The sequence below is a fragment of the Lepisosteus oculatus genome, chromosome 2 (genome assembly GCF_040954835.1).
Source record: "Lepisosteus oculatus isolate fLepOcu1 chromosome 2, fLepOcu1.hap2, whole genome shotgun sequence".
Lineage (NCBI taxonomy): Eukaryota > Metazoa > Chordata > Actinopteri > Semionotiformes > Lepisosteidae > Lepisosteus > Lepisosteus oculatus.
Window position 1 is genome coordinate 55,053,425 of NC_090697.1, and position 13,909 is coordinate 55,067,333.

General features: G+C 37.7%; 1 protein-coding gene across 17 annotated transcripts in view; it reads left to right on the forward strand.

The window, feature by feature from the left end:
- Positions 1–13,570: 13,570 nt before the first annotated feature.
- Positions 13,571–13,909, forward strand: part of afdna (afadin, adherens junction formation factor a) — a 172,223-nt gene continuing 171,884 nt past the window's right edge. For 14 of the 17 annotated variants that reach the window (XM_069179279.1, XM_069179292.1, XM_069179294.1 and 11 more), the window contains exon 1: positions 13,571–13,905. In XM_069179279.1, coding sequence (XP_069035380.1) covers positions 13,804–13,905 — 102 coding nt within the window. In that variant the 5' untranslated portion in view covers positions 13,571–13,803. The remainder of the gene's footprint in view (positions 13,906–13,909) is intronic. The other 3 variants (XM_069179295.1, XM_069179301.1, XM_069179307.1) reach the window with 1 other exon arrangement.

Genomic DNA, 13,909 nt, shown 5'->3' on the forward strand with positions numbered 1-13,909 from the left:
TTAACCGGCTGACGACAACAGTTGACATGACAGGAGTGGCTCCAGGCAATGAGCTCGTTCTTGTTCCTTGGGGGTAGTACCTTCAGGACGGCCAGGACTGCTTCCATCATGACTCTCTGCTCTCCGCAGCCGAATGCAGGTGTCCAGTTCAACCACCTGAGCGATTGCCGATTCGAGAGAGCGGTTGTGAAGTGGCGAGAGCACCAGGTGGTCCTTTAGATCTTCAGAGAGACCCTTATAAAAAAGGAAAATCAGGGCTTCAGGGTTCCAGTCAGACTCCGTGGCGAGGGCTTGGAAGCCAGCCACATAATCATTCAGAAATCCATCACCCCGACGAAGCGAGGCAAACCGGAGATGAGTCAGGTCCGGGTTGACTGGAGAAAAACGTGCCTGGAGCTGGTCAGCAAAAAGCTGGAAAACAGCAAACTGAAAGTCTCCCCTAGCAAGCAACACAGCTGCCCAGTCCAGAGCCTTGCCAGTGAGCAAGGAAAGGGTGAAACCGATCTGCTCCCGGGAAACTGGAAAGTCAAGGAGCATTGCGCAATAAAACCCCTACAGCCCGCGGTGTTGCCGTCATCTTTCCGGGAGAACAAACGGTGAGGCTAAGGGAGAGGTGGGCGGGGTTACAGGGATTGGAGCAGTGGTCTGTGCTGGAGGCGAAGGGACAGGGGAGGGCGGAAGGCTAGCGACGTGATTGGAGAGAATGTGAAGCGAAGATTGAAGCTGGGTGAGAGCTTGGGAATGGCGATTGAAAAGTGAGCAAAAAGCTTGTGCGTCCGCGGGATCCATCTTTAGGCTCGGTATTCTGTTAGGAATCCCTGGTGGGAAGATACACGGATCCTGTGTAGACGCAGGCACAGGTGATAGATGAGGCAGGCGAACAAACCAAAACGAGAGGCAAGGTCGTAGTCAAAAGGCGAAAGGCAAGTCGTAATCCAGGAAGTTCTCCGGTAGCAGACAGTCCGAGGCGAGAGGCGAGGTGCAAAGTCGAAAAGGCAGAAGGGGAATCCAAAATCCAGAATAAACGAGGTACGGGGAAAACCGCCAGGTAGAGCTCTCAAGGAGTAGACTCAATACCGAGCAGTAGGAAGCAGGTGAAGATGGTTTAAATAGCAGTGCGCACCGCACAGTGAGTGTGCGCAGGTGGTTTAACTCGTGCGGCGGCGTTTGTTAATAATCACCCGCTGCTGGGGCTGATTAGCTCGCTTACGATTTGGTCTTGACTGCCTGGTGGTCGTGACAACCAGCCTGCAGAGAAGTGAATGTATAGAAGTGAATGTATACAAGTTAAATCATCAAACATTCAATTAGCCTGAGAATGCCAAAATTGGTCGCATGGCTGCTTTGTTCAGGTGCATTGTAGTATCAAAGTAAAAGAAGAGGCAACTTAAAAAACACTAAACATATATTTATTTACAAAATTAAAAGCAGACTCTATTATTCTACAAGTATGAATATTTTTCCAGGCTTTTATAGATCCAAAACATAGTCATTTGGGTCTTTCCCTGATAAATAGAGCCCAATAGCATACAAAAAAGACAAAAATGCAACATCAGAAAGATAATGCATTCTTACAAAATAAAAGGTCTTATTTGGTTCTATTCACTTTAGTCTTTATTATCCGCTAGGATGTTGTGTTTCCAAGACAGATCTCTTAACTGATCCTAAACTGGAGGGGACCTTTCAGTCTATGCAGGCTTATACAGATCAAAATTCAGTTCAAAATGTAATACCATGACACTTAAAAGGAACTTCATGTCATTTTGGCATGAAGAGCTAATGGAATTTCTTTTAGGACATCTTAAAAATGTTATTGTTAAAAGAACACACACTGAATAAAACATTAGCTTCATGTTAGCTTATATGGTGACATTTAGCTCTGTTCTGTATAAACTGCCTTGCTGAAGTGAAAAATGCAACAGGAAGCAATGTTACCAAAGGCTCTTCCGAGCCTGAATTTTGTTATCACAACCTCAGAAAGTAATTTGCGGTTCATTACACTTGACCTGATACTGTTCCCTGCAAGACAGCAGAAAAGAGTATGTGGTTCATAGAACTTCATACCCAATGACTGAAACCACAGTTTGAAGTGAAGATCTGATTTTTTTGGGCAGACTCACAAGAGGAAAGATTCAATTTTAAGGTAAATTTTTGATTACATTTAATTAATGAAAATTTAACCTTAAAGTTAATCTTTCTTATATATAATTTATTTCTAATTTTTAATATTTAATTATATATTTATTATTCAGTGAATTGTATTAAATTTATGCACATTTTTTAAATGCTGTCTTAGGAAACACAGGAATGTTATTCAGATTTTATTAAATTTACTACTTATGCATAAAAATGTCCAGTAAAGAAAGTTAATTTTTTTGTCTTCTAAGATTCTCATAACATTTTTTTATTTATAAAAAACAGCATAAACGGTCACAGTTTGATTAATATAAGTTTAAAAGTGACCCAACATTTACTCAGGAAATTAATATACTGTAGTAGTCAATGGTAGGAAAAATAAAAACATGAATTACCTCTAGTGAAATCAGTACTATTTCTCTTAAACAACAAGTTTAAGATTTATTTATTTTTGTTTACAATCTGTTTATCTACAGAGTTTTACAAAAAACTGAAAGTGTATTCACAGTTACAGGTTTTTGTGTCCTGTGTTTAATTTTGAATATTGCAGGACACACATTTTAAGAAAGGGTCCTTTCATTTTATTTAGCCTACAGACCTACAGTATTTTCCCTGTTGCTTTCCTGAAAGTTTTGTGGATAATATTTGCAAGGATATTCAATTTGTTAGTATCTGCACTATCATTGAGCACTGAAAATTGGAGATAGCAGATTTAGCATAGTAGAAATTGGATTATCTCTTCTTTCTTTTTAAATATATCTATCACACAGAAAGAGTCCAATGACTTTCTTGACCATTTTAATTCATATTATATATTTTCATTCATACTGTTCTGTACTATATGTCTAATTTACCAGAGTTATGATATTTCTTGAATTTGTTCTTTTCTTGAGTTGTCTCTGTACAGGCTTCACTGTTGCACAGCAGCCTATTTAATCAAGTTTATTACAGACAGCAATAGCTAGCAAGTCACAGAGTTCAGAACCAGTGATTAAATTTAAAAAATCCCCATGATTAACTTGCACAAGGGTATATCATCTATCTTATGTAAGAAAGGAATGAATATATTGCATTCAGTTTTGAATGATGTGAGACAAACAGAGCATGTGAGGCTTGATACCAGTCTAGAATTGAGCAGTTCTGATGTAGGTACAGTACACGAGAAATGGTCATTTCTGTTCTATTTCAGTAGACCCAGGAGTTCATTTGGCATCTATTGTGACCAATTCTTACTCAAATAAAGAGAAGCAACATTAAGTGAATATTTCAAATATGGGATTTTACATTTTATAGGGAAATGATGCATATGAAGTAGGGAAGACAAAATGTAATACAATAAGATCTGCAGAGAAGAAAAATTATGTGAAATGTAAACCAATTTAGTAGCTGACAAATATGGAAGTATGATAACTTTGTAAAACAATGCAAAACTTGCTCTTCATTAAACACCAATGTGGTTTTAAGAGCATAAATACATTACATTTTACAATGTAATGGATGAAGGACTAGAAGACAATTGTGTAAATAAACAGGGATTAAAGCGTTTATTTCTTATCAATTTCTCTTCAGCACTGCTAAATTGTCAACTATGGAGTATCCTCGGCTAATACAGGTGCTAAAGATTCCATGTTTCTTTCATTAGATGTAATTGAAAAGGAGACAGCAGAGGTTGGGAGATGTAGACTAAAATGCAACTGCTTTACTGTGTGTGTGGAGTATCTAGTGTACAATATGCTGGGAGAGTACCTACTGTAGGACACTATTGCTCTGAAGTTTATTTTGTCAGCAAAACCCTTGTTGACACACCCACATTGCTAATTCACTGTTGCCTTGGAAACTAACCAAGCTGAGATCATCACATACTCATGTACTGCACCTCCTGTGCCTAGGTTTTACTTTTTTGTTCTGCTTTTACATAAATTCTGACTTAGCGAATGCATAAAACTGGATCAAATCAAGAAACCTAGTTAAATCTTTCTTTAAAATGTGTGGGTGTTATCTTCTTTAGGTATTATACACTGGTCAGTTAACATAATGGAAAAAAAGAAAAAGTATCTGTACAGATCTTTCTTCTATTTTATGAAGATAACCAACTCCAAACATTTAAAAAATTATGTACATTTTATCTTTTGTTTATTCATATCTTATCAAGTGTTTCTTTTCTATTTCTGTGTTAAAATAATTCCATATTTGTTTGTTAAGAACAGAATAAAGACATTAAGAACTGTTTGTTACTAGTTGTTGCTAATGTATTTAGACTCAAGAATCTTTTTTATCCATGACGTTATATTCATGCTATTCTGCAATCCATGCACCCCACTATCCCCAAGTATCCCCACTAACAACAAGAATTACATTCTGAGAATACAATGGCTTAACCACCCTTTATAGTATGAAAGCACTTGGTCCTCAAACTGTCAATGAAATTCTTTTTCTGTCGCTTATTTATTTACTCCACACTCTGATTTTATACTAAAAGGAAAACAATCCACTCACATCAAACCGTGTAATTCAGGAAAACCCTTTATTCATCATTGTTTGTCTATAAACATTACAAATGTGTGGGAGAACTATTATTATTTTTTCATTTTTCCATCCATTTTGTCCTGTGTGTGTATGTGTGTTCAAGTAACTGTATTAACAACACAGCCTTATTATGAATTATCATTATGGGGCAGCACAGTGGCACAGTGGTTAGCATTGTTGCCTCACAGCACACAGTCTCTGTGGAGTTTGTTGTCCTCCCTGTGTTTGTGTAGTTTCCTCTGGATGTTCCAGTTTCCTCCCACGGTCCAAAGATATACTGAAAGATCAATTGGCCTCTAAGAAAAATGGCCCTTGTGTGAATGTGTGCATGGCTGTGTTTGTGTCTGTCTGCCCTAGGATGGGTTAGGCTCTCTTCAAGGGTGCATCCTGTCCTGCACCTGTTGTTTGCTGGGGTAGAGTTCAGCATCCCCGTGTCCCTGAATTGGTTATAAAATAGGCAGATGGATTTGTACTAAACATCTTATAATATCAAGTAATAGGTTTATTCCATGCTGAAAAAAAGAAGAAAGAGAACACAACGTTCAGCCCGTGGAGCCTTCTTCAGGTGTGAGAGAGACAGGGCAGTAGACAAAGGTAAAGTAGCGGGAGAACAAAGGTTGGGAGGGAGGAGGAGTGAGAGGTGGGAGCAGGGGACAGAAAGAGAAGCCAATCAAGAGGTGTGAAGTCAGAATGGGTGCAGAGAGGTGTGAAATGAAACTTCCAATGAATGGAGAAAATTTAAAAGAACAGTAGTCTGTTGTTAAGGGAAAGGAGAATGTGTGATCCTAGCTGCAGAATAGTTTCAACAGAGGATACCCCAGCAGTGTGATTGACAGGGCCCTTGCCCGAGCCAAAAACACCCCCTGGACCATCAACCCGATCAGGAACTCTCGCCGGAACAACCGCATTCCTTTGGTGCTTCCTTACCACCCTAACACACTTCCTATCCCCAGGACCATTAACCACAACTTTTCCATCCTACAGGATGATCCCTCCATTGGGGCCCTCTTTTCTGATCGCCCTATCATCTCATATCGCCGACCACCTAATCTGCGTAACCTCCTTGTTCACAGCTCCCTTGACCGCCCTTATCAACCATCCACACCAGGCACTTTCCCTTGCAACAGAGCTCGCTGTATCACCTGCAAGTACACAGCCACCACCCTCTCTTTCTCCACGGCCGAAACATTGTGTTCTCTTTCTTCTTTTTTCAGCATGAAATAAACCTATTACTTGTTCCTTTGCAGCCTACGCATGCTGACGCAGCTACCCACCTGAACTACTGCCTTCTTATAATATCATGTGTATATTAACACATACTTTACTTCCTTGTTACTGTTTCATCCCTTTTAAATAATTGGCCACTACGTGGCTAATTAACCAGTTTGTTAGCGCCAGTCACTATCCTGCAATCTTCTTGTTACTCTTGTCCTCTTTGCCTTTGGCTTGGCAGGCTGAAGACTTGCACCACAGACATCCTGTCAGGCTGCTTGATTCCTTGCACATTGCTAACCCTATTTGAAACAGCTAGGCCAGCCCTGCAGTTGCTTGTGATCCACAGGCATCCGTTGGGTGTTCACCTCAACCAGTCAGAGCCAACTCAGTGTTTTTAATTTCATTTTTGAACATCTGGCCCCATATCCCTCAGGACCTACATTATGAAGTAAAATAACACTGCCTTGTAAAACAAGGTTCATTGAATGTAATCAGCCAGTTACATTTACAGCACCAATCCGAATTCTGAATAGAGTAAAAATCCCTTCTTGAAGGGCCTGACCTTTTGGTGTCATGGCTTTTACTCTCTGATGCTTCATGCATCAGGTGTTTCGATGAATGCCTGAAACAGTACTTTTAATGTAGATTCTGACTGTGTCCACATGTATCCCAGAGTACCTCAATAACAATAATGCACTTTCAGAGGCCAGAGAGGTTATTCAATCTTAATCAGAAACTCCTGCAGTTCCACCTGCATGTGCTGACTAAATAATCCGGCAACATAAATTAATGATGGGAAATTCTACTGAAGTAAGGTTTTATTCTTAGAACTCCTGCATGGAAGCTTTCATTGCCAACCATTTGAAGTATTAAATCTGCATAATGCCTGACAAAATATTTAATGTGCCTTATTGGGGTCTCTTCACAATTTCTGGTTATAACAGTGCTTGTCTCTATCAAAGGGTATAATAAACAATTCTGTGATGATTCCTTTCTGCCCAGCAGTCAATTTCACTATTTTCTGTGCGTATTTATAACACAATATTAAGCTATTTGAAGTAGGTTGTAAACCAGTACTTTTATACAAAAATGCATAAATTATACATATGTACATGATACTCAAGCCAAAAGGCTCACAAACACACAGAATTTAAACAATACATGTTTTGCTAAGATGATCTGCAGTATAAACAGTTTATATGTGAGATCACATTAAGTCCAAAGGCTGAAGAAAGTTATAAAATGGTTGAATCTGCTGAATTCTCCTGCTTAAAAGACAATTTATTCTATAAACATATACCCTGTAGCAGTTTCTTAATGTATTGTCACACATGACAAAACTTTGAGCTAGGGGGAAATTGGCCTCTTTTGTAGATTTTGAAAGTCATATAGAGTAATTGTTCTAAACCAGGTGTCAAATCACAAGGTCAATTTAATTTGCATTTACTATTCATGATTATGTTGATCATATAGTTTAGATAAGTCACTATAAAATGACCCAAGCATGTCTATAGTACAAACCTCCCAACAGATCAATTGAACAAAGTACTAATTCTTTTCACTTGACAAGTCTGAGCAGGATACAGGAAAGGATGTCAACGCCCTCGCTCTTCTAACCCTTTTTGTATTCCCGAGTTCCTATAGATTGACCAGCTGCCAGGGGAGATAATCAGAAAGGCCAACAAAATTATTTTTGTGTCAAGTGAGGAGCTGTTTGTAAGAGGCATGTCCTAATATTACACAGCATGTCTGTGAAAAAAACATTCAGTGCATTGCTACAGTACAATTTCACATGGTTTTGTACAGAACATGAAACTGAATGAAGCTGAATAACTCTAATGCTATCAGAAAAGCAACACAGGTGATATAGTGCAGTCCAAAAACAACAAAATGTTTTTGTCCTTTATTAAAACAACTTTTATTTGTGATGATGGGATAAGGAAGGATAAATACAATTGATTTTTTTCCTTTTTCTGCAGCAGTTATCATTAGGGACATCATCAATGAAGACAACTGAGCCAGTTCCAGAAAAGACAGTGCATGCCCAAGTGTTCTTTAGAACATTTAAGGTTCCCTTCTTTTTTAATGCTCTAAACTTTCCATTGCTTTAGAAAAGGTCTATCTTCTTCTCCTCTGACCAGCTTTGACGAAAAAAATCCTGAAACTTCCTTGATGACTTATAATAGTGACAATAGTGACTTATGGTCACTATTGAAAACAAAGTTTTGTTAATAGGATCAAATGCTTGCTTTTTTTATAATGTAGATAAATAATAAATAATTCATGCAATGTTGAAGGTTTATTTCTATAACTATGCTTAGCAACAAAGCTCTGTTTTTATGTAACATATATTTGAAATAAAGGAAATCTATTGTTTTCACTGAAACTTCACTTCCTGTTAACAGAGTGTGAATCAGGTCACGTGGTGATTTCAAACTGTGCAAATCACTGGCTCTCTATCAGGAGGTTGGGACTACAATAAAAGTGGATATTTTCTTTCAGGAAGGGAAAATAAACCATTGTTGGATCAACATTTTTATGCAAACCACCTAAACAAAAAATAAATATTCCTGTAGCCAGTTGAATTATGTAACACATTGTACAATGTGCAATGGTATGGAGAATTCCAATGTGGAAAATTAAGTTACAGGGTAGGAAAATAAGCAACACAGATTACAGTTCTTATCAGTTGGTTTCTATCTAAGAAATTCCTACCTTAAATCGTAACAGAATAAACTCAGTCAAAATTCAATAACCAATAATGTTTTAAAACTGTGATGGCATCCTACATGATTGCACATAATTGTTTCTAGGGATCACTGATACTTTGGTTCTGATTCAGCTACTAAACTATAAATCTTGTCTGTTTTAAGTCTGATATTGTTCTGCTTATTCAGGGTGTTTCTAAAGTTCCTTCTTGGTTATATTATTAACCTTATCTTACTGAGGAAGTGGGTTTAATAGTTAGACTCTCAGATTTACTTGCAGACCAAATAAGACATTACTGCTGTGATTTCTGCACTTTACAGGTGTCTGACTGTTATAAAGATGTAGTGGATACAACATAACCTTATTAAACTAAACTCTGACAAGACTGAATTTATTATCATAAGCTCCCAACATCAGCTTCACAAAGTTCAGTGCTGTTGTTTACGAAATCAGATCCTATAATAAAAAAATAATAATATAAAAACATTTGTGTTACTTTTGACCCTCTGTTCTATGTGTATCCTTTTTTAATGTTACCAGTGTAACATTAATAAGTTAAGACCCTTGTTCTATCTATCTGATGCTGAAATATTGACACATACCATTTTAATAAAGATTAGACTGAACTGCTTATCACATTACTTTCTGTTGTTTGTGTGCTGACAGAATGCACTCTGCACCAGCACACAAGTGTTGTTCTCTATAATTTTGTCTAAGAAAATTAGAATGGACATTAAAGTTCTCCTGCTTATATATAATGTAATAATTGGTCTAACTCTGTTATTTTGAGGGTCTGTGGCGTGAGCAGTCAAACACTTTAATCTGAGATCCGATGACTCTGGCTTTCTTACTCTGTTGATGACAAGAACCCACAGGATGGACAATGGAGCTTTCTTGTGTGCAGTACTATGTCTGTCGAACTCATTGTCCAAATCTATCAGAGACTCTGAGACTCTCAAAACTTTTAAATCTTGATAAGAAATCTAACTATTGAAAATAGCTTTCAAAGCAGAATTTAGTTTTGCTTTTGGTTTTACCAGGTCAGTTTGCTATTGATTTCTTAATTATTTACTTCTGTTATATGTATATGTGTGCTATTGTTATGTGCTTTAACTTTCTTGAAAAAAACTAATAAATTAACTGGTATTACTAGTGTATTAGAAATGATTTGTGAAGTGTCTGCATGTACTTTTATTTTCATCTCCACAGTGATAATACTGACATTTAAACCTTACAGCTCCAATTATGTAATCACTCATAGGCTTAAAACTGATCTCAGGTCAACTGAACATGGGTTAATTCAAACCATCTTTCCTTAAATATTAGAAAAAATAAAAAACATATTAAAAGACTAGTGAATAAGCTAAAATAGAAATACATGTTCATGGGAAAAGTGCTTTTTTAAGTTTAAAACATTATTCATCTTAATGAATGCTATTATTTTATTAAGTGTTGCACTGTAGCATCTTCAAGATCTTTAACATTATTAAATTATTTCATCTGATCATCTGAAAAAACACCTCTCATACTGTGGTATAAAATGCAAAATGATTTTCTTCTTGCACTTACTTGTAATCTGTTTCCAAGACATTCAGAAACTGGAATTGCTTACAAAATGTGATCCTTTTCACTGGGCCAGAATCCTGTTACTATATCTGAACATTATTTTGGTCAAAGATGATTTTTTTGTCTCAGTTGAACGCAGTTAAAATGGGTCATAACATGCACAGTCTTGTACAGTGCTGAACAGTGCCTTGCATAAGAATTTGCCCTCTTCCAGGGAACCCCCATTTTGCTGAAGTAGAAAAAAGGTGTATGCATTTCGTAAAACCTAAAGGATCATGCTGTGGGTGTAAGAAGATAATATTGTATTGTCGATAATAAAGGTGTTGATTGGGATATTTTGTCTTAAATAATTGGTGTGAAAACATACTTTTACAATGAAAAGGTACTTTGGGGGAAATGTTGAGATGAAACACAGTGTCCGCAACACAGAGGCAAGCCTCCCAAGCTTTTCCTTCGCCCCCTAGAGGCCTAGGCTTGTCCTATGACAGGTCTTCTGCAGTGTTAAATCTAGGGCAGAGACACTGTACAAGAGCACCTCTCCATAACCATAATTCCAGAGCTGAAGCTTGTCCCTAGAGATTTAATTAGTTTGCAATGATGTAGATTGGCACCACTAGAGTGAATAATTGGAAAGAAAAGCGACCAGACCTCATACTGCACAAAAAGCAGAGAATCAACTCCTGGAGAGCAGCAGACTGGAAGACCCACTGTGATCAAAATCCTGACCTGGGCGTCCACCTCTGACTGAGAACTAGATCTCTGCACGTATTACTCTTGTGCTTTCATGTCAGGTCACAAAAATGTTTACATAACTTTGCTTAATAGAATCTGTGAAAGGCTCTACTGAGGTTTTTCAACAGTGAGCATTTGACATTTCTTACTAAATAATTAGGAGGAAATCTCCTGTTAATAGCAGATGTGGTCACACATAATTTCCAGTATTTTTAAGGAAAGTAATTCATAATGGATTGTACCTATTTTTGTTCCTCTAGTAAACTTCCTAAAAATTATAAAAAATTAAAAAATTAAAATTAAAAATTAAAAAAACAGTATGATGGGCATTTGTGCTAGTGTGGGACTAAGCGTATAACACTTAAGACCTTAAGTTTTGGACCTTGGGTGTTATCTGTATGAAGTTTGTACTGTTTTTTCTCCCCATATTGGCATGGGTTTCATCCAGGTGCTCCAGTTACCTCCCAGAGCCCAAAAACATACAGGTAGATATTTTTGTCTTCTGGGGAAAACTGGTGTGAGTGTGTGCGTGTCTGTGTTTATGTCTTTCTGCCCTGTAATGGACTGGTGTGGGTATATTCTGCCTTGCACCCGTTGCTTGCTGGGATAGGCTACAGCTCCCCCATGACCCTGAATTGGAGAAGCGGTTAGAAAATGGATGGTTGGATTTGTAATACACTTATTATAACAACATGAGTATATTAACGCATAGTTCACTTCCTTATCATCGTTTCATCTCTTTAAGATAAAAGCGCCCACTAGGTGATTAATTAACCAGTTTGTCAGCATCAGCTGCAATCTTCTTGCTCTTGTCCTCTTTGTGTTAGGCTACTCCGCAGCACCGGACTGGGAGAAGAGATTAGAAAATGGATGAATGGTGTGGAACTCATAAAAATAAATTCTTCAGAGCTGTTATTCAACCATTCAACCAGCCTCCTTTATGTAGAAAACATTCATGGCAAATGTCTTCATATAGAAACCATACAATATTTTTGTACATTTAAATTATTTTTGAAACTGTTCCAAGGATCTCAAAGATTATATAGAATCAAGTAAATGTGTAAACAATAATTAATTATACAATTTGTAGAATAGGAAAGACTAATACCAGCCTGGAATAAAATTGTACTTTCAAAAAATAATAAAAGAGCATTTATTTTCCTCAACTTAAAAGTATAAAATATCTTAAATGAGGTGTTCCATTTTCTTTTATATCAAACTAAAAATTGCTTTTAAACTTGCATCTAATAACAGGAGATTACATTTGCCTTAGTTTTGGTTTACCTACTCCTCTGACCTTCCCACCAAAACCATGCTGTGAACATCAGTGAGCATGATGACACTGCACAGAATCAATGTGAAAAGATAATGCATGCTTACCTGGTGAAGAAATTTCCATAAGAGAAAGAGGTGAGGTGGGGTTAATTAGAATTGGTGCAAACTTTTTTTTTCTGAACATTGCTCTCTGCGATTTCCCATTCAGAAGCTGTAAAAACTAGAACCTCCATGGACTACATACAGACTAGTTGATTTTAACACTTCCTGCTAAACATGTTTGCATTTTAGAGGCTCAGATTTCCTCCTGTATTGTTCATATAAAATCATTGGTTTGTGTACAAAAAAAATTATTATAGATTTTTCATCTTGTGTCCTATACCAACAATTTGTAATTTAATAATGAAATTACTTTTTTTCATTATATTTAACAGGAGGATGGCACAGCGGTTAGCATTGCTGCCTTGCAGCACTGTGGGTGTGGGTTCAGTTCCAGATGTGGGGTGGCAGCTGTGTGGAGATTGCATGTTCCTCTTGTGTTCATGTGTGTTTGCTCTGGGTTCCTCTGGCCATAGGTGTGAGTGGCTGTGTGTCCCCTGTGAGGGACAGGTGTCTTGGCCAGGGTGCATCTTATCTTCTACCCATTTCTAGCCAGAATACACTCCAGCTCCCCTATGACCTTGTATTAGATAAAGTGGCCAGAAGATGGTTAGATGCTTTTCACGATTGTCACACAATAATAATTTTCTAATCTTATTCTAAACCACATGCCTTGGAATAACAGACAGGTTACAATTCGCTTAGCATTGTTGCATTGCACATGAAAGGAAACAGGAATTTGAAAATTTCTCACTGTGCATGATGTAGCACAATCTAAATAATGTGAGGTTTGTTGTTTTTTTTGTGAGGCTCACCTTAAAGAAAGCTACACTGTTTTGAGCTAATACTGATAGCTTCAATATTGTGTTCAAAACAATCCAGGCAAAATAGGAGTGATTTGTGTAAATAATCTTAAAATTTGATGAGAATATATCGTTTATTTGCGATCTAATACGTGGTTAAGAAATTTTACATAGATCTATTGAACGCTCCTTCCTGTATTTAGTGATAAAAATCAAGTTTTAAAAATAAATCAGCAAAGTATTTATTATTGTCCCTCTTGTAAAAATATCTTATTGAAAATAATAAATCAAAAGAAGGTTTAAACTATAACATGGTCTGAATTCGTTTCTAGAAAGGACAAAACGACCCTAAGCAGTGCATTTCGGATAGTGCGCGTTCCCTACATAATTTATCATTTGTGAAAAGCGTAGTCCCGCTAGATGGACACACATCACGACGCGCGTTCATGTAACATTGTAAAGATGGGGGGTGGCGGGGGCGCGCACAGAGCCAGACGTAACTCTTCCCAGGGAGAGAGAGGGAGGGAGGTAGAGAGATAAGAGAAACGTAGACGGAGAAGGGAACACGGAAATAGAAGGAGCGGTGCAGAGCGAGAGGTGTGTAGGAGACCTACACTCATCTGCTTCAGAAATCCGAATATTGTGCGTACACTAACTCCTTTGCAGTAATCAGACGGGGGATTTTATTGTGGACAAAGGAAGTGAATTTTCTCCCCCGTAAGAGTATCATTCGGGATTGAGAATGTCGGGGAGCCGGGAGGAGGAGCGGCGGAAACTCGCCGACATCATTAACCACTGGAACGCCAACCGGCTCGACCTGTTCGAGATCAGCCAGCCCACCGAGGTGA